This window comes from Nyctereutes procyonoides, unplaced genomic scaffold, assembly GCF_905146905.1.
Source record: "Nyctereutes procyonoides isolate TBG_1078 unplaced genomic scaffold, NYPRO_anot_genome, whole genome shotgun sequence".
Taxonomy (NCBI): Eukaryota; Metazoa; Chordata; class Mammalia; order Carnivora; family Canidae; genus Nyctereutes; species Nyctereutes procyonoides.
The window spans coordinates 11,883,530-11,908,847 of record NW_026575047.1 but is presented as its reverse complement, the minus strand read 5'-3'; the positions used below and the strand labels follow the sequence as shown (position 1 = coordinate 11,908,847).

The 25,318-nt window shown below is 35.2% G+C and overlaps 1 protein-coding gene across 3 annotated transcripts in view; it reads right to left on the bottom strand.

The window, feature by feature from the left end:
- Positions 1-1,741: 1,741 nt before the first annotated feature.
- Positions 1,742-25,318, bottom strand: part of PCDH7 (protocadherin 7) — a 416,850-nt gene continuing 393,273 nt past the window's right edge. For 2 of the 3 annotated variants that reach the window (XM_055326220.1, XM_055326221.1), the window contains exon 3: positions 1,742-6,072. In XM_055326220.1, the coding sequence (XP_055182195.1) occupies positions 5,696-6,072 (377 nt within the window). In that variant the 3' untranslated portion in view covers positions 1,742-5,695. The remainder of the gene's footprint in view (positions 6,073-25,318) is intronic. The other variant, XM_055326223.1, reaches the window with a different exon arrangement.

The window sequence follows — 25,318 nt, the reverse complement described above, 5'->3', positions numbered from 1 at the left end:
TCAAGTGAAGATAATTACCTGCCAATCTGCATAATTAGTGCCCCCATCCCCCAAATTCCCACTTACGGATGCCTATTTTATTCAGGTAAATGAGGAGAATTCTTTCCCTTGTCACTCTGCTAAATCATGCAAAATGTTTTGATTGGTACATTAGCTAGCAGGGGAAAAGTGTGAATATTGGCAGAACTTTGTGTTCAGTTTTTATTCAATCTGAGAACAATTCAATGAAAGTAAAATCCTTCATACATGGCTCATCTAATGGTTTGTTTCACCTTCTATTGCAAGTATTACGGGAATTTTGTGATGAAACTTATAAAACATTTGTAAACCATAATGTGTGCTATAAATGTAAGGTACTGTTGTGCTAAGTCAAGCTTCTAAGTAACTCGATGAAATTCTTCCAACGAATCAGAATTGGTAGAATAATGAGACCTAAGTCTTGGAAGCAATGCGTGCAACTTTTGTTGGCCTGCTTCCTGTCTACCTTCTTTCTAAATGTATCACTGTGTTTTTACATGTTTGAGGTTTTTAAAAGAATATATTTTTAACCTAAGGGTGCAATTTTAGGGTAGAGATAAATATATATTTGTCAAATCTAAATAGAAAATTTAAAACAAGAATACATAGTGATTTCATCTTATGTACTGTTTCACTGACTTAAGTACTGATGTTTGGTTCTCACCATTAGAAATGCAGAAAGCCAAATGAATGCACATATCATTTGTTCACCTCATTACAACTTGCAGCAGACTTTCTCACCATAATTCACTCTTAATTCCTTCTTCAGAGAAGGAAGGCTGCCAGCCACAATCAATTTACAAAGATATCTTTAAGAAAGAATATGCCATTCTATATAAAGTATGTTGGATTTTCATCCAAGAGAGAGGAAAAAACAGAGAAACTTCCATGCAAGGATCTTCAGAATGCCTATTTTCCCACATAGGTAGGTGTTAGCAGTGCTGTTGGGAGATGAGACAAAAATTCCACGGAATCTATTAGTACATGTAGAAAGTATTTTCTTTCTCTTTTAAGTCTCTGAGTTGTATAAAAGAAGATAATTGACCTGTTTGAATAGATAAGATTAAATAAAGAAGATGGCCATTACAATTATGGATATAATCTGATAACAAAGAGTAAGCATATATATATATATATATATATATATATATATATATATATATATTGGTTGATGGAAAAATATAAAAAGTGGAGAAAGTTTAATGAAAAAAATGAGTATGGTAAAAACTATTTTTTGCTTCAAATTTTTTCTCTACATCTCACATGATATAAGGCTTTTTTATGTCTCTAATGTTTCTGTATTCAGCACTATTTTAGTTTAAAAACAAACACTTTCTTAACAGAGATACATTTTGACTTAAATTAGTTTTGCCTGAAATGTGAAATTTCTCTAGATAACACATGAATAAATCATTCTTTATATTAACGATGAGAAGTTCTTCTACTGCCCACTTAACATGTAAAAGCCAGCTAGGTAACTATCTTAGGAATTATTTTGATGAAACTGAAGAATCCAAGTTCTGTTTTGTTAAAAAGCAAAGTAAGATGACAGCTATGCACGGTGTCCTCTAAATCAACAATTGCTGCAGCATTATCTTCTCTACTCCATCTTAATTTAGCAGAAATCAAAGGATTTTAAATCAAACTGGTACATGCATCCATTCACTTCTCGTCCAATCAAAACTGAATTACCTGTCAACAGAGAAGTACGCTTACAAGTGTGAAACCATTTGACCATGTTATATTTTAATTTGCAGAGACAAAAATGACAAGCAATTTATTTACATAAAACTGTACAAAAGCAAATTAAATTATGTAAAGTATTTCATAAATAGTTGGACGAGTGTTTAATACATTTCGCCATGTTTAGCATAGTTGCGTGCATAGTGACTCATAATAAACGATGATAAATTGTTCTCTGCTTCACTATCAACATCCAAGTAGCAGAACAATAGTCAATGATTAACATTACAAACAGATCGTACCACATTGAATGCAAGTGCTTAAAATGTAGGAAAAGTTGTCTGAAAGTAAACCCTAGGCAGCTAAAAGAATGAGGCCTTCCTCCAGATGTTGTATCTACCTCTGCCTCAGTCACAACTGACCAGCTTTAGAATATTCTTGATCATCTCCACTGCCCCCCCCCCAAGGACACATTGCATATTTATCATGGATACAATAAAACTAAAACTACTTGGGTCTTCAGCTTTCTCGGGCCTGTGTTTAGGATGGCTTGATTCTTGGCGGTTTCTTCTGGTCTGTGTGCTATTTTATTTTCCTATGAGAGCTTCCTAGGGTAGCCTTTCAGCCAGACATCTTCAGTACCATCTTAGTTTCTCTTCCCATAAAAATAATGCCTCCCTTGTTTTCTGAAACTCAGGCAGCAGGCCAGTCAGAAACCATACAGAAGTGATATCTGGAGGTTCCGAATGAGCATTAGATTTTAGACTGAAGCTACAGACGTACACTTAAATTTTAATACACATAAATTTATATAGTTACTCATTAATTTATAAATGTGTCCTAATGTATAATGCATGCAAAGTTCACTTGAGAGTCTTGTGTACAGAAAAGAAGTATGGTTTATATACTGTACAACCAAAATGAAACAGCAGCTAAAGGAAAAATAACAACGAAGAAGAAAGAATAGAAATTCGAAATCAATATTTGACCTTGCAAAATGGACTGATTTCACCCCTGATAATCTCTCTCTGTGCTACTATTACAATAAATGCTTTAGCCTTCTAGTCAGAATTCAACAGCCCATGTTAATGCCTTAATTTTGTTTTATGAATGAACGATATTTAAGACTGGTCCATTATCTGAGTTTGTCAGAAGGCAAATTTTTAATATATTATTTATTATCTTCAGAAAATAAACATGGATAAATATACAGGATCAAAAAAGTTGGGAATAGCCCATTTTCCCTCATTGTCCAAACCCAACAACCGTTTTTTTTTACCATAACAACAGGTATAAAAGGCACAGTTGCTTGTTTTGCATTCACTCATTTATTTTTTTTTGTTTCTTTTTATTGATTTTTTTCAAAAGCACTCTATATATGGAGTGGCACCAGATTTAGCCTATTCAAAATAAAAGTCATACAAACACAAAATATATTTCTGTGTCATGCCAGCTCATTATATAATAAACATGTTATGAGAGCTAATTCTACTAGAATTACTGAGAATACTTACAGTACACTGAATTTTATTCTTTCACACCCATTTTAGTTCTAAAGAGAGGCTCACGAGTTAAATGACAATGACATGGCTGTCTTGAATGTGGTGCAAACGTCATTGGGGAATGTGGATCCAATTAATCCGAAGGTCCAGTATGACCCGTATTAGCTTTCTAGACAACGGAAGGGTTTTAAGATAGAGTGAAATGAGCTATCTAATGGTTTCAAGTGTCTCATGAAAGAAAGAAAAAAAATGCATTAAAAAAAGTTTGTTGAACACCTGTGTTATGCAATTGAGTATTTGCTTTGTAACGTGCAAGAAAAAATATGTATACATTTCATAAGTATCTTTAGAAGCATTTTTGTCTTAATAGGTACTTACAGATTATACAAGGCAGAACTGCTTTAATGCAGTTTCCTAACAAAGTACTAGAATTGCATCTTTCCATCATGTAAATAATAATCAAACATAACCATGTTCAATTATTGATATTTTAGTCCAATGTTTTCATTTCAATTACATATCTTCTTTCATCCTAACTATTCTACATAAACTAACATCAAAATGAAAACTCCATTTAAGAAAGAGCAGAAGGAAATGACCCCGAAAGAGTAGCCCACCAAACAAGAGAAGTGGTTTTCAAAGATAAACATTTTGTTGACCTACAGTGAGTTTACAACCTCTTGTCCAGGCTGCTTCACCTTATAGTCTAAGAAACTCTGTAAAGAATAAAACTATCCAAAACTACATTATTTCTACAGTTTGCTAGAGAGCCATCAGGCTATGTCTTAACCAGGTTGCAAACATTCAGTGTTGGGAACATTTGCTCTTTTCCCCTGTTATCCCCTATTCTGTCCCTGGATTGTCACTTTTGTCTGAATGTCTCAGCTCAGTTTCCAATTATGTTATATCATCCTGTATAGAACAAATGACCCAAGATCTGCATATTCTGGTTTTTTTTTACACTGAAAAAACTGCATATTTTCCCACTTTGAGATGTACATACAAGGAGACACATCACTACCCAGAACTCATTTCTTTCATGTTCCATCTGGATTTGTTTTTAAGACATATTAAATAATGTTCAGAATCACATAGGTGACTGATCAATTAGGATGTCACCTTGTTTCGATGTTGAGTCTTGAAGTAGTGCTATATTGCACAGCATTCAGAATTAATGCACTTGTGTTATACAGAAGGGTGCGTTAGACACATAAATACAATTGGTAATTTGAAATGTAAATCATAAGACCAGCAAGCATAACCTGAATTCTAAGATGATAATAGTGATCGTAACTTAAAAGACGGTATGCCAACATACACTTCTTTCCCTACGTTCCCACAAATATGATTTTTACGAGTAGAATCTTCCCTGATGATATTTTTTTGAAACTAAACTTGAACCTCAACTAATTGCCTACTATAATACCAAAAATACATCACTTTAGTTTTTCATTTTCTGAGCTTTCAAAGAAAATCCATTTTAAAAGAGAATGCAGGTTTTTGGGTATAGATACAATGTAAAATAAGCTAGTTTTTGTGTATTTCTGTGTGTGCGTGGGTTCAGTTGCTTCTGTTACTTAATGGATTTCCACGTCAAGACCAAATTTGCTTCATGATTTCCCTGATCTGCGGTGTGATCTTTGGCCTTTTAATGACACAATTGTTCCAGTTAGTTGGTAACAGCGGTGCTGTTCTGAAAATATATATATATAATTTTTACAAGTTATAATTTGCGTAATTGATACATGTGGTCAAGATTTTGTGTATACTAAGAATATTGGATGAATGCATGGGATTGAAGTGGATACCCCTGACTTGAAAAGAACAATGTATGCCAATTTGGGACAGCAATCTCCAACTGGGTATTGTCCAGCTGGCAGTCTTTGCTAGAATATTAAAGCTGTGAGAGTCTCAATATTCTTCTTATAGAGTCCCCCTTAATAAGAACTGTACCTTTACAGGGACTCTATCATTTTGGGGGGAGATTGCCTTTCATGGTGATTAATCATATTCTGATGGTATATCTGAAATACATTTACCTGATCTGGCTTTTTTGGAGGGGGGTTTGTGGGTTTTTTTCACCAGCCGGATGGCATTTGAAAGAAATCAAAGTGACTAAATCATGCTTCAGCTTAGGGATAATGAGAGTGTGTTGTGTTCTGCTAATCAGGCTTGATACCATGAAAGAAACTTGCAACCATCTTTTTTTTTTTTTTTTTTTCTCCTTGGAAGGGGATGGGGAAGAGGGATAGCGGGTGTCAGGAATAATCAGTGAGGGGGTTCAACATGCAAGTAACAAGGATGGTTTCTACATTGTACATTACAATCAGGCTAACAGTATCACTAAAGGCCTGATCTGGAGGCAGAAGTGGCAGGCAAAGCTTTGTCTCTTTGGTAGCCCCCTCTTTTGATTAAACGGTTTTTCTTTGTAAGGTTTTTTGCCCCTTATTCTCCTCATACATGAAAAGAACTTTGCTGTTCTTCTTTATAGCCTACAGGTAAACTTCTCTTCTAGTGAGAGTATTGACAGGAGATGGCTTGTATTCCCCCGTTTTTGTAAGGGGAATATCCTCAGGGTTGGCTTCCTCATTTTTGCTGAAACTAGCTGCACTGAAGGTCTCATAGGACGAGGTCAACTTTTTGTTCAGGAGGTTTCTGTTGCGGTCACCCATGATGGCAGCCTCGCCATTGGCCAGCTTTTCCTGGCTTCCTCGTTCATCAACAGGCATGAAAGTGGAGAGTTTGGGCTGGCTCTTCTTCCTCTCTGGAGAAGTGCGGACCGGCATCCAGCAGGAGTCTGAGTGGCCATATTCATCACACTCACGGGTACACTTCCCAGTCAGGGCTACATCTGGAAGAGGTCTTGAATCTGAAATTCAAGGAGAAGGAGATGTTAAAGTTGGACATTCTGCAACAGGCTGTCCTGATTTCTCTGAAATTGGAAGGAGGGGATATATATATACATATATAATATGTATATATATACATATATAATATGAAATTTATCATTATATTCCTTTTATCAACACCCCAAAGTTCATCACGCCCATAGAACTTTTTCTTATTTCATATCCTCTACAGATAAGGTTTTGCAAAAACATCAAATATTGTGGAAAGAGAGGAATGAACAAATGAATACACTTAAGCATGTAGAAGACAGGTACATATGCATTTGTTACAGGACAGGGACGTGTGTCTAGTCTCAAGTAGAAATAAAGCGCATATGTATATTTGTCTGGGTATAAATTTTTCCACATGCATAAGAAAAGTTATTAAATCCAAATAGATAATTTTCTGTATTTATAAATTATCCCAGAAATCGTGTACTTTTGCCAATTGGATTCCTTCCTGCTTATACATTATTCATAGAATGCAAATATGCAAAACCTTATATTTAAAATACATTCTAAAACATCAGGGTGACTCAGAAGTAGAATCTAAATTGACAGCACATCATGTGGTAAAAAAGTAAAAAAAGCAAAGTACAAATAGGTTATGGGCGTGAACATACTAGCAATATCATCACGTACCCCACCCTAGCCCACACCCACCTCCCACCCACATGTCAAATGACCTAATATGTGCTGTAGAATAATCCCTTAAATGTTCGCATAGAAATATACTTGCCAACATGTTTGCTGAATAGGAATATTATGTGAAATGCAATGTATTGGGTAAATGCAGTCAAGCTCCTAAAGTTTTGATGAAATAGCATGTAGTCCTAATTAATGTCGGTGCCTAGTGGAATGGGAAATATCTTCTGTCACTATGAAGCTAAGTCATATTTAGAGAGTGCTTAGGGATCAGGATTACAGATGGAAATTAAGAATTACCTGTATATGTAAGTAAAATCGTTAATATGCATCTGTCTTTGGAGAAGAGGTATGTATTTTCTTGCTACTACAATTTTTTTTAACAGACTTTGTTTTTATTTGAAAAAGAGAGAGAGAGAATAACCTCTGGGGTTTTATTTTATATGTTTTGTAGTCTATTTTATTGCCAAACAGAAGAACATAATATGACTGTGCTCCAATTTACATCATATGGCATGTATATAAATATATATATTTATAAGGCTTTGGATGTAAAAGACTGACAAATTTTAACCTCTGTAAATAAAGTCACAATGATGTAATCAGTGAGATTTGTCTATACATAATCCTGGATAGATTTGGATTAAAATACAAGAAGGGGTTATTTAAATTATCCCCCAAATATTTATACACTCTGCTTTTGTCTTAACAAACCTTCCTCTGTACTTTAACATAACATTCCTATTTTGGTTATCATTTGTATAGACTATTTCAGGAGTTTTTCTCTACCAAATCTCCTAAATTAAGGCAGTCCAATGCATACCATTTTTTCCTGCCGTGATGGATAACTGAAATATTGATATTTGTCAGCCCATTGATTTTTGAACCACCATGGCCTGAGATTTGTATGCAGTGAGCAGAGAGTACAGTGAGGAAATGCCAGTGTACTTCATAGGAAATCTAGAATGACTTCTTTTTCCCAAAGGTAAAATGCAAAGATAATTATTTATTGGAGGCACGTGTTGTGCTGCTATCGGACTTCTAAGTGGGGAGACCTTATCTATTTTATCATCAAAAGAAAAAAGGCACTTTTTATTCATTTTTTATGCCAAATTTCCTTTGTGTTTTCCAACACATATTTTAGATGCATTTAAAAAATCAAACTATTGGCAGATTTTATTAATGATTTTTGTAATATGGCTAGTCTAAATGAGCAGAATGTGAGTTCTTTGGGGAATATTTTCTATCTTGGGATACTCACTTATTTGAAGCTGACCTAAATGCCGTGAACAGGAAAAACCCTTATAGAAATGCAAAGTGCAAGATCAGACCTATCTTACTCTAAATATTCCTTTTTTTTTCCCATTGCTTTAACAAGTTCAGACTTTTTTGTTTTTTTCTCATGTGATAGTGCTTATCAAAGACACAAAGAAATAATCAGGGCTAAAGGTATCAAAATAGGAAAGATCCCTTTGAATGCGGTTGTCATTCCCTGCAGAAATGATCCAGAATGTTCTCCAATCATCTGAGTTTACTAAAGGCTCACACAATGTGTCAGTTCACGTACACAGTGACTTACAAATTCCCTGATTTTCAGGGATTAATTTGTGTTTCCAGTTTCAAATGTGTAGCATTTTGTCTTTCCTTTGTTTGAGACGCATCTAGAGACAGCCCAGAAAACTGTGTGATATGCAAACAACTCTTCTTACCTGTTCTTTTACTTACGTACCTGAACTCTGTGTAGCTCATGAGAAATTATATTTCTTTAGATCGACTCAATTTCTCATCAGCTAGACGTGAGAGACTCTTCAATTTCTTCCCTCAGCCCTTACTTCATAGTCTAGATTATCTCCTGCTAAAATCGGTTTCCTCTTACTGCTTTTAACAAAAGACAACTTGTCTTCTCTGCCATCAGCCACATGTTGGCTGCCACGTCTCTATCCAAGAAGCATGACTTTTAATAAGGATCTCCCATCATTTCCAAAGTCAAACACTTGATTGGGGACCACAGTGGAAGTTGACAAGCCTAATTGGCTTAGACATGTTGCAGTGTTTGTCATCAGATTTAGAAAATAATCAAGAAAGGCTATAAGAGATTCATCACGAGCAATCAAAACTTCCAATCTTGATGACTCAAATGAATCCTCAAAAGAAATGCCAATGATTAACAAATGCAATTTGTATTATGATGCAATTTATTAAGGGAAGGCATGAGTGGAATAGTATTTTTCTGTGTTCTAAATTTTCTTATTTTAATTATGCAAGTCTATTTTTTTAACACAAAAGTTATAAAGGGTCTTAAAGAATCATCAAAGACACTACTTTCTCCCTTTCATAAAAAAACAAACAAACAAACAAAAACAACAACAACAAAAAACCCTCTTAATATGTCTTATTTGGTGGAATTATAGAGCAATTCCAGACCCTGGGATCAACTAATAACCCTTCGTAGTCTTTCAGTCTTTCACTGAAGATATGGTCTTGATATCAAAGAACATTATTTCATGCTTTAGTTTAGTACTATTTCTTTAAATTTGGACCTGAGTGAAGAAGATTTACTCTATGCCTCTTGTCAGTTGGCATTGAGTAAATCAATAAAAGGTGAAATACTCTATATCAAAATATGGTGGTGTTCTCTATCAGCATTTTCCACAATAAAATCAGTTCCTTTGAGCCCTCCTGCATACCTCCCTGCTTAATCACATCACAGCCTGAGAAGACTGGATGTAGAAATGGTATTCATTAGACCCTATGGCTCCTTTAGCATTACTTGGACAGTTCTAGTTTTGCTATTTACTAGACCCATTACATCTGTTTGGGGAGTAAAGTCCTTTCTTATACATAGAGTTAATTTCCTTTTGAAAAAACAGTCTTAAGACATCATAATGGCAAAGAATTTTAGAACAATTTATATAACAAGAAAGTACTTTCCCACAACTCATTGCTTTTACTTATCATCTCAGCCAAAGAGAAAGGAGGATGGCAGCCATGGGGGGTCCAGCCTGTGGGAGAGCTGAGGCCAAAGAGTAAGTGTTTTGACTTTCACTTTAGTGTTTCTCATAACACTACAGTGCTCCTTCTTAAAATGTAACAGCTGAGTGGTTAGAGGTCAATTACTGCTACCCAAGGCCATAAGAAAGAGCAGAATTACCAAAGGAAGAAAAAAAAAAGTGTCTGAGCAGCACAGTGGATAGATGCTGCCAAAATCACAAATTTTTTACCACTTAATGCCAGCAATGGTGTAACCTCCTTACATTTTCTAACGCGGAGGAAATGATAACAGATTCAAGAATTCCAGCTCTTTCTCTGAAAAGTGTTATTTGTCCTAACTGGGCTCGGTGGATGAGTTGGTTGCAGAAGATGCTGGTGCAGTAACTTCAACAAGAGGTGACAGACAGACAATATGTGAAATCATCAGAAGTAACAAGGAAAGCTTAGGTTTATGCAGGGATTTCATGTCTCCAAAAGCTGTCCTATACATTTCAGAAACCGTTAGACATCTTTATTACAGAAGAGAACTGAATGGTTAAGACTTTTGAAAAGACAGCTCTGCACCAGGAAGGATTCTCACATGCTGAGTTACCCATTCTGCCGGAATCCTGGACACCCACTCTACTCCAGGCCCGTGCCTGGGGGCTGAAGATACAAGGTTATTTTCATCCCTTAAGAGAAGGCTTGAAAATGTTGCATTTAGTTTTAAAATATTTCCAATGAGTTTTTTTTAAAGCTCAGATATTTCATGCTATATGCATAGTTTGCATATTTGTTTAACATATGAATTACTTTATTCTCTGGTCATGTGATAAATGAGTAATTGGTCAATGTGTAGATGGTCACACAATTTGTTCTTTACATGCAAGCAATGGGATTTTTTTTTTTTTTTTGAAGATTTCATTTATTTATTCATGAGAGACACAGAAAGAGAGAGAAGCAGAGACATAGGGAGAAACAGGCTCCGTGCAAGGAGCCTGATGTGAGACTCAATCCCAGACCCTGGGATCATACCCTGAGCCAAAGGCAAACGCTCAACTGCTGAGCCACCCAGGCATCTCAAGCAATAGGATATTTTTAACATTACTTGAGAAAATTCTACAGTGAAAAGTTGTGTTATTCTCTCCTTTTGGAGAGAAAAAAAAAAAAAAAAACAACACATACAGTTACCTTGTACTTTTCCTTCTTTTTAAAGTATTTAGTCTTCTCTTTGCATGTCTTGACTTTCTGTAATATGAAGATTTATTTTCCAAAAGGCAAGCCTAAGTTATGGTGTAATTTGGTGGACAATGAAAAAGCATTTACAAAAGGATTAACTAGAAAAAAGAAAGACAATTGGTAATGGTTTTCCAACAAATACCTTAACTTTACCTTTAGTTTCTTAATCCAAATGAAAATATCTTTTTTACTCAAGTGATTAAAGTGCTTTATTTTAAAATAGCTGTCAGAAAATGTTTTACTTTTGCTTTATCTAATAGAACTAAGAGCAAATAATTAAATAAACCCTTTACTGGAAAATTGTTACTGAAGCAAATAAAGACTGGTGTAAGAGGATGAAATCCAAAAGGTGTTTTAGACTTGTTGTTTTTTTTTTTTGTTAATGTAAATAACCTAAAGATCCCTGCCTTTTTGCCTGTTTGGGGAAGTTGGGAAAACTAGAAAGGCAAGCACATAACAGATAATAGAGAAGGTAGGAATCACTGATGCAAACAAGCAGTTTGCAATCCTTTAAGTATTTGATTACTCTTTGGAAGATGGGAATATTTGTAGTTATGTGTCACCTAGGGCTCCAGCAAAGGGCTTAAGATTTCTAAAATCACTTGACCCAACTAAATTAGAAGAGGCTATAAGAATGGCTCATGCACCTAGCCTTAACTTGAGTCTTACCAATGCCACTCCTAAGCAAGTCCTGATGAGACAGTGACTGTGAAAAGACAGGAGATTTGAGGTCTCAACGTTGTTGAGTGTGATTCTGGGTACATCCTATACAAGCTCTATGACTTTGGATATAATTTCTCTGAGCCTCAAGATCCTCCTATGTGAGATAACAATCCCTACTCCCTTATACGTCATACGGAAGTAAGGATTACATTGTAAGGGATAAAAGAATTAATATATAAATAATACTTATTATGATGTGCTATAGATGTTCGGTAAACAGTAGGCCATAGCCCCTGAAGATATTTAAGGAGGTAGATATACATATTTATTTTACCCCTGAAGTCTTCTATACGTGAAATGTGTATTATTTAGGGAAATAAGCTCAAGAGCTAGGCTTCTTGGTTTCAAATCCTAATCTTGTCACTTTAGTGGGTATGTAATTGTGAATGAGTTACTTGATTGATTTAAATTACCTCATCTGTATAAGAGGTATGAGAATAAATTAGCTTCTTAGGATTATTGTAAGGATTAAGTGTGTTAATGCAGGTAAAGTATTTGTAAAGATTCTAGACACACAATGGCCCTCAATAAATATTAACTACTTCAGGTATGCCATTCCCCACCCACAATTGGGTCATCAAAAAAGCTTTGAAAACCAAAGTGTTTTTTTTTTCCATGAATTTATATCCCTGGCATTCAATACAAAACTGCTCGTCATCTTTATCTGATATAGTGTAAATATAAATATTTATGTTTTACTGTAGAAATAGCGTGTTTAATCAAGGGCACCTCAGAATCTTAGATTTTTAAAACAATGTATGATACATGCATGATATTGCCTTTTTTAACATATGGAAGACTCAGAATTTTGAGACATATTTGGCTAAAAGGTTTTCAGATAAGTTATTATGGAATTAATACTGAACATCAGCCAAAACGGTGTGAATTCTGAGTTACTTTTCAGTAGTACTAACAGCTTTATGCTGACAGACTGCAGTATCCCAGAGTTACCATTTACTTAGGAAAAAACACAGGTTGTTATATCATGTATATTCAATGCCAGGTACTTATTTATTAATACTTTTTTAGGGAAGATGCACTGAGGGTGGCACTTGACGGGATGAGCACTGGGTGTTATTCTGTATGTTGGCAAATTGAACACCAGTAAAAAATAAATTTATTATTAAAAAAAAGGGAAGATGTAATCAAAATGCGTCATTGTGGTTGTTCAAAACTAAAGAGGAAATGCTCTATTATTTGCAGTTATCTTTACAACCTGAACAGATCAACCTCACAATGAATCGTTTTCTTTTGAAAGAGAGTTACTCCTAAAATACTGGTTGTGAGCTTGCTACCTTGCTTTGCTTGCATGGGTCACAAAATAAGAAAGACCTCCATTTTTGAGATAAACCAAAAGTTAGCAATAAACTAATCTAAGACTAAGAGGTTAAAATCAAGAAAAACAACAAATAATAGGGTAAACATCTAAAATTCAGCATACCCTTCATACATTGGAAATAATGAAACAAAAAGTCATTCAGCAAATGAGCTCTGCAGATTTCATGATGTATGCACATGATTGTGTCAAATTGTGATTCAAGACCAGAAATTCCTCCAATCTCCTTATTCACACTCCTTTGGAATGTGACATCACTGTTCCTATGTGATGTAGATTCCATCTCTGTTCCTCTTGAAGATGGGCCAGTTCTGATGATTAGAATGTGACAGAAGTAATAATGAGCTATTTCCACACCAGGTTTCAAGAAGTCTAGCAACTTTCTTTGCATTTGTCCTTGGAACTTGGCCATCTCTACCCCAAGAGAAACCACAATCTAGCTTCTTTGAAGATGAAATTTGAAACAAACAAACAAACAAACAAACAAAAACTCGGCTGTAGAACCTACCCCCAGGTAAGCTCTATTCATTCTCCAGGAAAATGCAGCCTCATGAGCAGGAGAACCACGCAGCCAATCCGCAGAAATGTGAGCCAATCCAAAGAAATAAATCTTTGTTGTTTGAAGCACCAAAATTATGTTTATTTGTTTGTTTTTGTTTCTCTGTGGGGGGAGAGAGTTCATCAACGCAATGATGAATCTCTGAGATAATGATCATAGATTCATTATATTATCTGCTGTAAGTAGCCTGAAATCTGGGAATAATATACGTTACTTCCTTTATGTTTTCTTATCATGAGTAACCAACTGACCAATATTGCTGAAAGTATAACTCTGCCAAAGAACACTTTCAGAGATGTAAGCACATTTAATTAACAAGTTCAAGCTGAGGGCTACTATAGAAAGCTCTGGGAATTTTGGGTCTGCAATTACAGGATTTCACTGCATTTTATACCTAGGAGTGTTCCAGTTTAAGCTGGCATGCCAAGACAATATTAAAATGTTTAAACATGTTTGAAAGCATCAGCAACTTTTCCCCGTATTAGGCTAAACTCAGTTAAACAGCGATTGAATGTAGCTCAAGAAGCATTTACTGCCCTGCGGCTTAGACCACTGTCATTCTGAATGTGGCATTATCATCTACGGTGGAGACTGTGCATGCCATGTTTCAAGCAGTCTTGCTGAATCAACTCAAACATGAATCTGCTGGTTGGCACATGAAAACCGCACTACAGCAGAAAAATGTATGGTGACTGCTTCGGAGTGATCAATTTATGCACATCAGAGATGTGGTTTCACTTTGATTTCTCTCTTCACACGTGAAAATTGGAGGTGGTGGAGGTTAAGGGAGTGTTAGGGAGCAGAGTGGAAAGACAGGAAGGAAAAGGCTGGAAATGAGATGTCCCAATATTGATCAAAAGAGTTCATAAAACCCAGGAAAAGATTGAGGGCATTTGTTTCACAAAGTAGCAATTGATTATTCCACTAAAACCCAATTTTAGTTTTTCAGCCATTTATTGCTTATCTTCCACTGCGAAAATCCTATGTTTCATAATTTTTCTTCTAGTCTCTTGGATTTTCGTATATTAGAAATTATTTACTTTGGGTGTCATAGGCTTCAATAATCAGATGAAAACTAGGAATATTACCTCCTTCCATAAATGTAGAAATGTACACCCCAGAATTGCATAGTTTCAGTGAGGTTCAAGATACTTGAGTTAGAGTCACAGTCTACTGCCAGCCTCCTGGTGGGTGGGAGAGAGAGGATCTATTTTTATACTTGACTTTTTTCCCCCTTTGAGTTCAGCCAAGAGTTGAGATATATTTAACAATGTGATACGCGTCTTCAAAAAATAAAAATTATAGACAGTAAATAAATTACCATTCCAACCTGACAGAAACATTTAAAACAAAAACAAATTATGAAACATTTAGAAATAAGGAAAATAATTGAGGTTTGATGATGTTAATACGTTAATATTTTAGGTTGGTTGTGAAAATGTTCAAATCTAAAAGCCCCAATAATTTATAAGGCTTTATATAAAGAGTAAAGTAATGTTTGGGGCTGGATTTAAGTGATTGCTGATCACCGGATGGAAAATGTGTCCTTTCCTAAAATCTTTATCCAAAGTTTGCTTCAAATCGGTCTCTTGGATTGCCAGCCACCAGATCCTCATTCACTTACCAGAAGATGGGAAGTGAATTCTTCTTATTATGAAAATTTATACAAAAGCAATAATGATCCAGATGAGTTTTCTTTTTTTTAAGTTAATGAAATGTGTTAGCCACTTTATATTGGTGTTATTGTAAAATGTGACATGAGTAACATGTGAAAGAGTTGCAAGCATCAACTTAGAATCATTTTCCATTTTCTGGTCTAAAGTCTTCGGTTTTCATAATTAACCATAAAGTTGTAGAATCTGATATGCTTGAGTGGCTTAGTGCTTGAGCATCTGCTGTCGACTCAGGGCATGATCCTGGGGTCCTGGGATGTGTCCCACATCAGGCTCCCTGCAGAGAGCCTGCTTCTCCCTTTGCCTATGTCTCTGCCTCTCTGTGTCTTTCATGAATAAATAAATAAAATATATATATATTTTTAAGTTGTAGAAGATATTCTACAATAAATATTAACACTGTCTTTAGGAATGTATTTTTATTCTAAAAATAGTATATAAAGCTCTAATAACTATTCAAATATCACCCTTGGATTGTGTTCTTAAAGGCAGTGTTCATTTTATCTTTGCTTCCCCACATAATTCTATATAAATAAAGAAATTAAAAAAAAAGAAAATCGAAAAAGTACACTAAGGGATATAATTTTCTCAAACTTTCATCCAACATGAACCACAACAAGCATTTTTTGTAAGTAAGTGAGAAATTAACAAATAATTCCTGTAATAAGGAGCTGGTACTAAATATTTAAATACTTAATGCAAGTATGATACATATTAAAACAAATTAACTCAGTATGTGGTAATGTCTTAAGTTAGAAGAGCATCACGATAGTGGCTATAATGAAATAGAAGATATTTCTGAGTATTTTTTTGTCTTATTTTTTTGAGAAGTCTAAAATAAACTATATTAAAGCTCAAATCATGTATGAAGTAAAACTATAATGTAATGTGATTACTTTTGGCACAGGGGCAAATTGTAGCAATTTAGATTTACTGAAGAAATATAATTAATTTTTTTAATGTGGCACAAAACCATAGTACCCATGCATTTTTTCTCCCTCAATGTAGTAACCTTGAGGAACTATGCAATTATTCTAATGATATGGCCATTTCCAAATATATTCTCAAACTCTGTGCTTGGGATTACCTATTGAAATATTTCACAAGTCAGACAGAAAAGCTCGTCCGATTGGAAGTACTTCTGTAATAACAGCTCTGTTGTAACAGAATCTCATTAGTTACTGTGCTTTGGGACAAAGACCAAAAGGTTCTCCTTTGTGTTCCTTACTAAGGAAGTTTTCACAAAAAAACTTTGTTTCGAGGTACTTTTGAGAGATGAGGTTCTGAAAGCTTTTAGCAGGAGCTGAAAAACCATTTATGGGGAGAGTTTTAAAACAGCTGGAATGCTGGCTCCTTACTCTGGTCAATAAGTTGATCAGTTGAAACTAAATTTGGCAATCACAATTAGGACCAAAAGAGGGTTGAACAGCCTGAAAGTGCAGAGCAGGTAAATAAAAGGCAAGAGGAGGAAGAAAATGTTCTCTGATGATTAGCAAACAGGACTGGAAGAGCAGGGAATCAATGGAGTAACACTAGATCAGTTTGCTTCATTGATTTTTGCTGCTCATTGAAATGTTTTCCTTTATTTACTTCCTCTTTCTTGGAGAGTGGCAAAGTCTCACTGTTGAACCTCCCCTGGAGCCTGTGATTGGCAGAAAGGCAAGCCCTGGAGAGCCTCTCCTATCTGCACTATAGCTTTGAATCCACTATACGCGGATTCAGAGGCACTTCTAATGCTGGATGTGACACTGAAAGAGCCACCCTGCATAGCTCTCTGTGGTGGGCAGAGCAAAGGCTCCCTCCAAGAACTCTACATCATAATCCCCATGTTATCTTAATGACGTGAACACATTAGCTTACAGGAGGGTAGGGGAATTAAGGTTTCAGATGGCTTTGAGGTTGCCAATATTTTAAACAGGGGGAGTTTAGGGGGTTAGGATACAAACCAAGGAATGTGAGCAAGCTTTAGAACCTTGAAAAGGCAAGGCAACAGATTCTCCCTCCAGCCTCTAGAAAGGAATGCGACCCTCTTGAGACTGATTTTAGCTCATGAAGACCCACTGTCAAACCTCTGACCTACAGAACTGTAAGAGGATATTTTTTTGTTTTTCTAAGACACTCAATTTGTGGTACCTGGTTACAGTTTCAAGAAGAACACTCCCACCTATTTTCTGGCTAGAGTAAGGACAGTGTAGGATTGATGTATTTGACCCTTTCCAGCTATATCTCACCCACAAAAGGGAATAGAACGGAAGATTTTTGATTTGCAAAGTTTTTGCTGACTCACGTTTACCTAAATTTTGAGCATCTGCTCAACAAAATCCCATTTCTTCGTTGTCCAGGAAAGTACTAACAACTCACTTTTTTTGAATGATCACTTCCTCTTGCTCCATCCCACAGTGCTAGCTGTCTCTGGGATCATTACCTGGGAGAGACTTTAAGTCATTCTATATTTGGGTGGTGTGATTCCCAAAAACAGAAAGACAGAAAGGGAGAGATGGGGGGGGGTGGAGAGAGAGAGCACTTGGCATAACATCTAAGAAGGAGAGGCAGGTACTAGGGCACAACCCTAAAAGGGGTTTTGTCAGATTTATGGAGCTTTTGTGACTTCCTGACATTTATTACTTGAGTATCACTTTTGTGTTTGGTTTTGTGTTTGTGTAGCCTGCTTCACTCCTAGTGGGCCTAATAAACATGTCTAATAAAAACATCTTTACCATTATTTTAAGCACAGTAAGTAGGGTAACAAGTTGAAAACCCTCTTCTGTAAATTTCAGTATACATTTCCAATTCCACGTTTTTGTGTTGTTGTTGTTGTTGTTGTTGTTGTTATTGTTGTTGTTTTTCCACAGAAGGCCCTTCAGATCTGGATCCTGTCTACCTCTTGTCCTTAATCTCTTTCCATTCTTATTTGCTCCCATTTGCCACTTCAACAGACCTAATGGAGTTGCCAATTCCAGAAAGCCTCTTGCTTCTCCATGTGTTCATGATATTAATGATATTAATGTGTTGTGTCTTCTATTAATCCTTGCCTTGTCACCCATCTACCCTAAACTAAACCATTCAAAATACAGTTCCAATATGTCTCCTTTGAGATTTCTTCTAACTAGCCTAATTGTGATTTATCTTGATTTCTTCTCAATGTAATTGGCCAATCAGAAAAAGGTGAAGGGATTTTTCTTTATTTGATATCTGCAGATCTGAATAGACTTCTCTACTATTCACTCTCCTTATCCCCTTTTAGGGCCTGTTTCTCCAGCTGAGATTTGTTTTCTAACAGAGCATTGTAGTTAATTGAAATAATCCATGGATATATTTTTATAGAACAAAATGGAGGCTTCATGCTCAATCTGGGTCAGGGTGGTGGGTTCGGTGGTGGCAGTAGTAGGTGCAAAGACTGAGTCTAATGGGAAAATCCTTTTTTTTTTTTTTTAATGGGAAAATCCTATACTTACTGGTCACAAGGCTCCATATGAAAGAATTTGTTAAGCTTCTTTGCTAATGGATGGTGGCTATTTTAGAGTACTTTAGTGCTGCCAGGACCTCTGGCTGGCAGTTATACAAATCTTTCAATAATAAACTTGGAAAATAAAATTTATGTTTGGCTTATACACAACTTATATCATAAATGACTATTTTCAAAACAAGGAGTCATGACTCCTTGTTTGAATGGTATTCTCCGTGATAGCAAAACTGAAAAGCAGAAGGTTCTCTTCTGTTATTCTTGTAATGTGGGTGTATTTTAATAAGAACAATTGTAGGCAGTGTGCCAACCTATTTTAGTTCAACAGATTTTATTTGCCATTTGGTAGCAGGCTGATGGGTACATTTTAAGAAGGTAAGATCATAGGAAATTAAGACAAGTACTTTTCTAACTGAAGACCATGATTCACATTTGTGCTTGAACTCATCCAGGGAGTTATAATCCGTTTACATCATGCTCACATTAGTTTGTGAAGATTTTGTTACAGCTTTTGATATGAGTATAGATATTTATATGTATATACTCAGTCCTATAAAAAGTGGGATTTTTATTTTAGATCACACTGGAAATGATCGTAAGTCTATAATTTAAATCTATCACATGGAAGTGTGTGTATTCTTGCCTATTCCTGAGTAAGCTATATATTATATGATCTCTAATACAAAATACAATTTTAATGTGCACGCAATGTCATGTGAATTTTAAATTGTGCTTTTAATTGTTGTTTCAAATGATACTTCAGAAAAGTTTTACCCTTATTTAAAAGGAATTCAGATGATTCAAAACATAGGAGTTATTCACATCCTCAATAACCACTTCAAGAAATCTACTGTAAATACAGTTTCTTACCTTGAGACATTCTGAATTTACAGTTAATTCCCTAGATTCCAATTTTCCAGAATTATGTGTAATTGTGATGAGCTTTCTCATAATTCACTTAAATCCTTTGATAGACTTTGATTTATTTCAATCAGCAAAATGGCAATAGACCCTTTCGAAAAGGAGGACTTAATGTGACTTCTTAAAGTCATATCGACATTAAGATGTAGGACACATTTAAGCTGTCTAATTGTACTGCTGGTCTAATGCCTAAGAATTAATCTGTCACAATGTCAAATTACATACATTTAGGCTTTTTTTTTTTTTTACTAAAATGTGTCTGCACTTAACAAACTCATAGTGTAAAAAATTCATGAGTGCAATTAGAATGTCATGTCTTCTGCAGATGACTTAAGAAAAGCATGAATCAGAGCTTAACAGTCCAACATAATTTCATAGTTAATCGTGGTGAAATTATGGTACTGCAACAACTCAAAGGCAATACAGTGAGATTAGCAGACAGTGACGATCAGCTATTTATCCCCACCATCTGCCGTGCATGCTTGTTACTTAAGTCTTTTTCCCCCAATGTTTTCAGTTTTGACTTTGCCAGCAGTGGGCATCACATAGGAAAACAGGTTTCATGGTGCAAACAGATTTTCCCATGTGTTCAATGAATTAGCTTCACTGGCTGTTCTGCAGCTCTCGGGCAGAGAAGGCTGGCTGGAGGGAATTAATTTTAGAAAGCTTTTGTGTACTGGCCAGTGTCTTGTACAACTCAAATGAATATTTCTCTATAAGAAACAAAAAAAGATAAAACTACAAGTATTGGAACAATGAAAATCATCACTGAAACATGTGCTTTGGGAGCTTCCTTTAAATGATGTACTTAAAATTTATGTGTACCGTATTAACCATTTCATTATATTCTGTAAGTACTTAAGTGAATCATGTGATGGGAATCTTGCTAATTTGTCAGCCTTCTCTGTTCTGCAAATAAGCCAAGGATTAGTTGAACTAGGGCTTGTTATGGTAGGACAGAGGAACTCAGTGACAATTCTAGGAAGGAGAGAAAATAAAAGACAGACTTTACTGAACAAGGCTGGCATGAAGGTTACATGTCCCACTGGTGGGGTTACGTAACGTGCAAAAGTATATTATTCATTCATGCAAAATATTTTGATATTGTGTGCACTATTCTAAAACCGTCCATCTATTAATTCATTCTCTTCTCACAGCAGCCCTGTGGGAAAGGTTGTATATTACTCTATGTTACAGGTGAGGTAACTGAGGCACAGGGAAGTTAAATGAGTTACCCAAGAGTCTGCATCTAGTGAGTGATAGAATGAGGTTGCAAACCCAGGCAGTCCGACCCCAGAGCTGTGCTCTCACTCACTGTACCATATTATCCCTAAATAATAACACCCAGACACTCATGTCATGTGCTAGGAAAAGAAATCATCTTTGTCTAAGCTGAATTAAAGCAGAAAAGCACTCTCTGTACAGAAGAAAGTTAGAAAAAATAGTGTCCCTGAATGTCAGATATAGCTAGAATCTCAACAGTCTTACCCTGAAATAAGGGGGACATTTTTAGTTTAGACAGGTAGAGAGGTGAAAACTCAAAAAGCATGTGTGGGTGGAGGTTCCAGGGCCAGAATGACATCGGATAGAATGTGTTCCCTTGGGGTTTTCTCTCCCAGTTGATCTTCGAGATGAAGAGTTTTGTGTCCAAGTCAAAATAAGGAGACTAAATTACGGTGTTGGAAAAAGCCTCAAACTTCTATTATTAAAACCATATTCAGCTAAGAAAAAGTTTCATCTTCATAATACAGGTCTATTTTGAATTCTGCATGATAGAAAAACACCTCAATTATGAGGTTTCAGATCATTGTCATTCCAGAGACAGTAAAACCATGTTTGGAAACCACAGTGTGCTGGGATGAACTTCTGAGAACGGGAGATGCAGAACCACTCCTTGGTGAATTGAATGTGAGAAGTCAAAATAAATGCTTTCACAACAGAAAAAAAGAAGTGTGGACAGTTATTCTGGCAAACAAAGCACCAAAGAGTTTCTGTAGGATGTATTAATCACAATTGGGTTGGTTAAATTGGGAGATAAATACTGACTGTATTGATTTCTTAAGAGAAAACGAACACAAGGCAATACTCGAAGTATACTTATCCAAGTTGATTCCCTGTATTAATCAGGGAATCATAGTGATTAATATCCAAATTTTTAGCTTATTGGGGAATATATAGCTGCAACCCGTGAAGCTGAGATTTAATCTCTAGAAATGGGGAAAAGCTGTGTAAATTAGAAGATAATGCAGTAAAAAGAGTGGTAACTTTAAGAACACTTATATACCTTGTACTTTTTTTATAATTGTATCTTGGAGATTAAAAACCAGGGAATCATGCACTGTGTAAACCTTTATTTTCACTCTGTGAAGACCTTTACTTTCACTCTCTTCATTGGATATGATCAATGAATCAGACTGATTAACACACTGGGATCTGAGCAAAGGAAGTCTGATTTGAGTCCACTTCTCTCATTTACCCATAGTGTAACCTTGAGTAAGTTACTTAACTCTGAGTCTATTTTATTGGGTTGTTTTGATAATTAAATTTTCTAATGCATGTTAAGTGCTTGGTGTAATGATCTATATATAGAAGCACTTGATATATTTTTCTACCGTTACTGCTACTATTGGCCTAACTGCTATTCCAGTTTCTTTTCCACACATACATTTGAATGATAGAATATTGATTCTAAATTATTGAAAATTATTATTTTTACTCGATATCCTCTCTGCTTGGCATAAATTTAAAAAGTCAAAACCTTACATTTTTAGAATATTTACCAATTAAGTACAGAAACACAAGTTTTCACACATAAATAGTTACAGATTCACGTCTTTGCATCATAGGTTATAGTACCAAATACATATCTTAAAACAAAGCCCCAATAAATTTAAAATTATTTAAATTAATGAGTATTAAAATGCATACTACAAGAAGCTTAGAAGAAGAAATGCAAAGTAATTTAATTTCAAAGATTAGGTGTACCTAAGTTAATGATTTTTCTGACAACATTGTATTTTATAATTACTAGCTGTTCAAAGTTAACTGAAACTTAATCTATTGTGACTCGCAGGTATATAATAATAAAGGCTATAAATAATAATTAGTACTCTGTCATTTACTTAACTAGGTATAATCTCTCATTTCCCCTAAAGAAACAATTTTCACATAATTACTGTTTTGTACAAAATCACATTTTTTTACTGCTTAAATTCTGTTTTTTTCTATGGGGACATAAGAAAATGGTAAAATTGAGAAATTTAAAAAGTGTATACTTTCAACACAGTATAATATCTAGCCCATTACTTGGGTGGCTTTATAAGCATTAAAAATAATTTAATCTAAAGAATCTTTAAACAGATTAGAAAGTATAAAAGGTGCAGAATTCCAGTTAATGTGCATTAAATTATCTTCAAAAAGAGGGGGAAAAAGTTAAGAAACGGCTTTCTGCTTTGCATGTTAACTAGCCTAAATAATGCAGAGCTTAAGTGCAAAAGCAAGAGAATTTAAAAGGGAAAACAAATATCTTGAGACAACTTGTCTTTTAAAGTAACTGTCAAGGAGAACTTGCCTCTCTGAATAAAAGTGAGCAATGACTTAAGGGATTCATTTATCCTTTAGGGTGTATTAAGGAGTGTCATTTAACTATTAAAAATGTTGTCCAGTCAAAATAAGGACTAATTATCTGCTCATGATATGCCTATATGGCTTCCAAAGGACACACGGGGATTTGGTATGATTAAATGCATTTCGAATTGCAGTCAGGTTGAGGATTCAGAATAAGTTGATCTGAGAAGTATGACTAGTCATACATTATTCATGAATATGGGAAACTAGTAAAATAAAATATTCTGCTTATGGTGTGTCCAGATAGTTAGGGCTAAATATTTCAAAATAGTCAGCATCAGACTGGATTTATCTTCTCTGAATTAAAAACAAAACAAAACAAAAACAAAAACTTTTGAGTAATTAGAGAATCAGATGTAATAATGATCATATTGAATATTTAACCTCAGGGCTACCAACCAGGAGAAGTACTATAAACTTTTTCCTGCTGGGAAAGATATAATTAAATCTGCTATCTTGCGGATAACTAAAGAGATCCCCCCACCTTTTTTTTTTCTTCTACAAAATAGAAGCACGTAGAGGTGAATCACCAAGCAAGCCACTATCACTATGCTAGATTAGATTATTTTAAACTAAGTTGGAGTAACTTAAAACAAAAGAGTTATTATGAGAGATATGTTTTTTTTTTTTTTCCCTCCCCTGACCATTGCTGCAAAGTATTCAATGGCATTCCTATTTGGAGTTTGGGAGTGTTTTTCTTTCTATATAAAAAACTAATAACAAATACAAATTCTCCTTAGTAATTATATTTCCCTGAGTGTATTGAAAAGATACAGGGACATAAAAAGTCTATGAGATAAACTATTTCAAATGGCTAAGCATCCACAGAATATTAATTATATTGCTGCTTGTTGCAAATTGAGATATCAGTATTATATAAATTATTCTTAAAAGTTTTTTTTTAAATTTTTATTTATTTATGATAGTCACACACACAGAGAGAGAGAGAGGCAGAGACACAGGCAGAGGGAGAAGCAGGCTCCATGCACCGGGAGCCCGATGTGGGATTCGATCCCGGGTCTCCAGGATCGCGCCCTGGGCCAAAGGCAGGCGCCAAACCGCTGCGCCACCCAGGGATCCCTATATAAATTATTCTTAAATCAATTCTTTAAAAAATTTTAAACAATCTTTAACATGATAGCCCTTCTAATTTGTTCCTTTACAATTAAGGAAACAAATTATAGTCATGGATACTTCTCTTCTACTCTTCCTTCCTTCCTAGTGCTATTCTATTATGTTTATTATTTATTTATTTATTTATTTATTTATTTATTTATTTATTATTTTTTTGCCTGCTAGTTCCTATACACTGCCTTCTCTGCTCAAAATTTATCTTTCTGGGATTCCAGGATCATGCTCTTGGCCAAAAGGAGGCACTCAACCACTGAGCCACCCAGGAGTCCCTCAAAATTTGTCTTAAATGAACATTTTATTCAACCTGAGTTGAGTTTGGTTAAAGATGCCTTTTTTTTTTTTATAGCACCTGGATGTGAAAATAAAGACAAAGGACATAACAGCCCAAAAGAGGTCTCTTTGCTTTAATACGGTCTTGTGAATAGTGACCATGTGCTGATTATACTTGGCATACCGATGTTCATTAAGATAAATAGCTAAGCTGTTATTATGAATGGCAGGCATTTATCCATGCAGTGGCAAGGATAGCTGTGGATGCACAGAAGGCCATATTAAGCGTAAGCTACCAACATAATAGGAATTGATTTATTAGCGCCTGGCATAATTTAGGGCATCTTTCTTACTGAGTGAGAAGAGAAAAGAGCAAGTGTCATTGTGTCCATTTCCCAGATGTTAAAAGTAAGAAACAACTGCTAAGGGATTTGTCAGAAGAAAAAAAAAAATCTAGAAAGTGAAAGAGGTATAAAGAATTGACTAAGCTAGTAAACATACCTGCTTTCTTATCACTCATTCTATGAGCGTATACAAGCTAATTGACACACTGAAAAAATGAACATGACTCTGTGCCTCAAATTCTTAGGTAGATGCAATAAGAAGTTTTCAATATATATGTGCTTGAGAAAGGAAAGAAGGTAGGAGTAAGGGAAGAAAGGCTGAA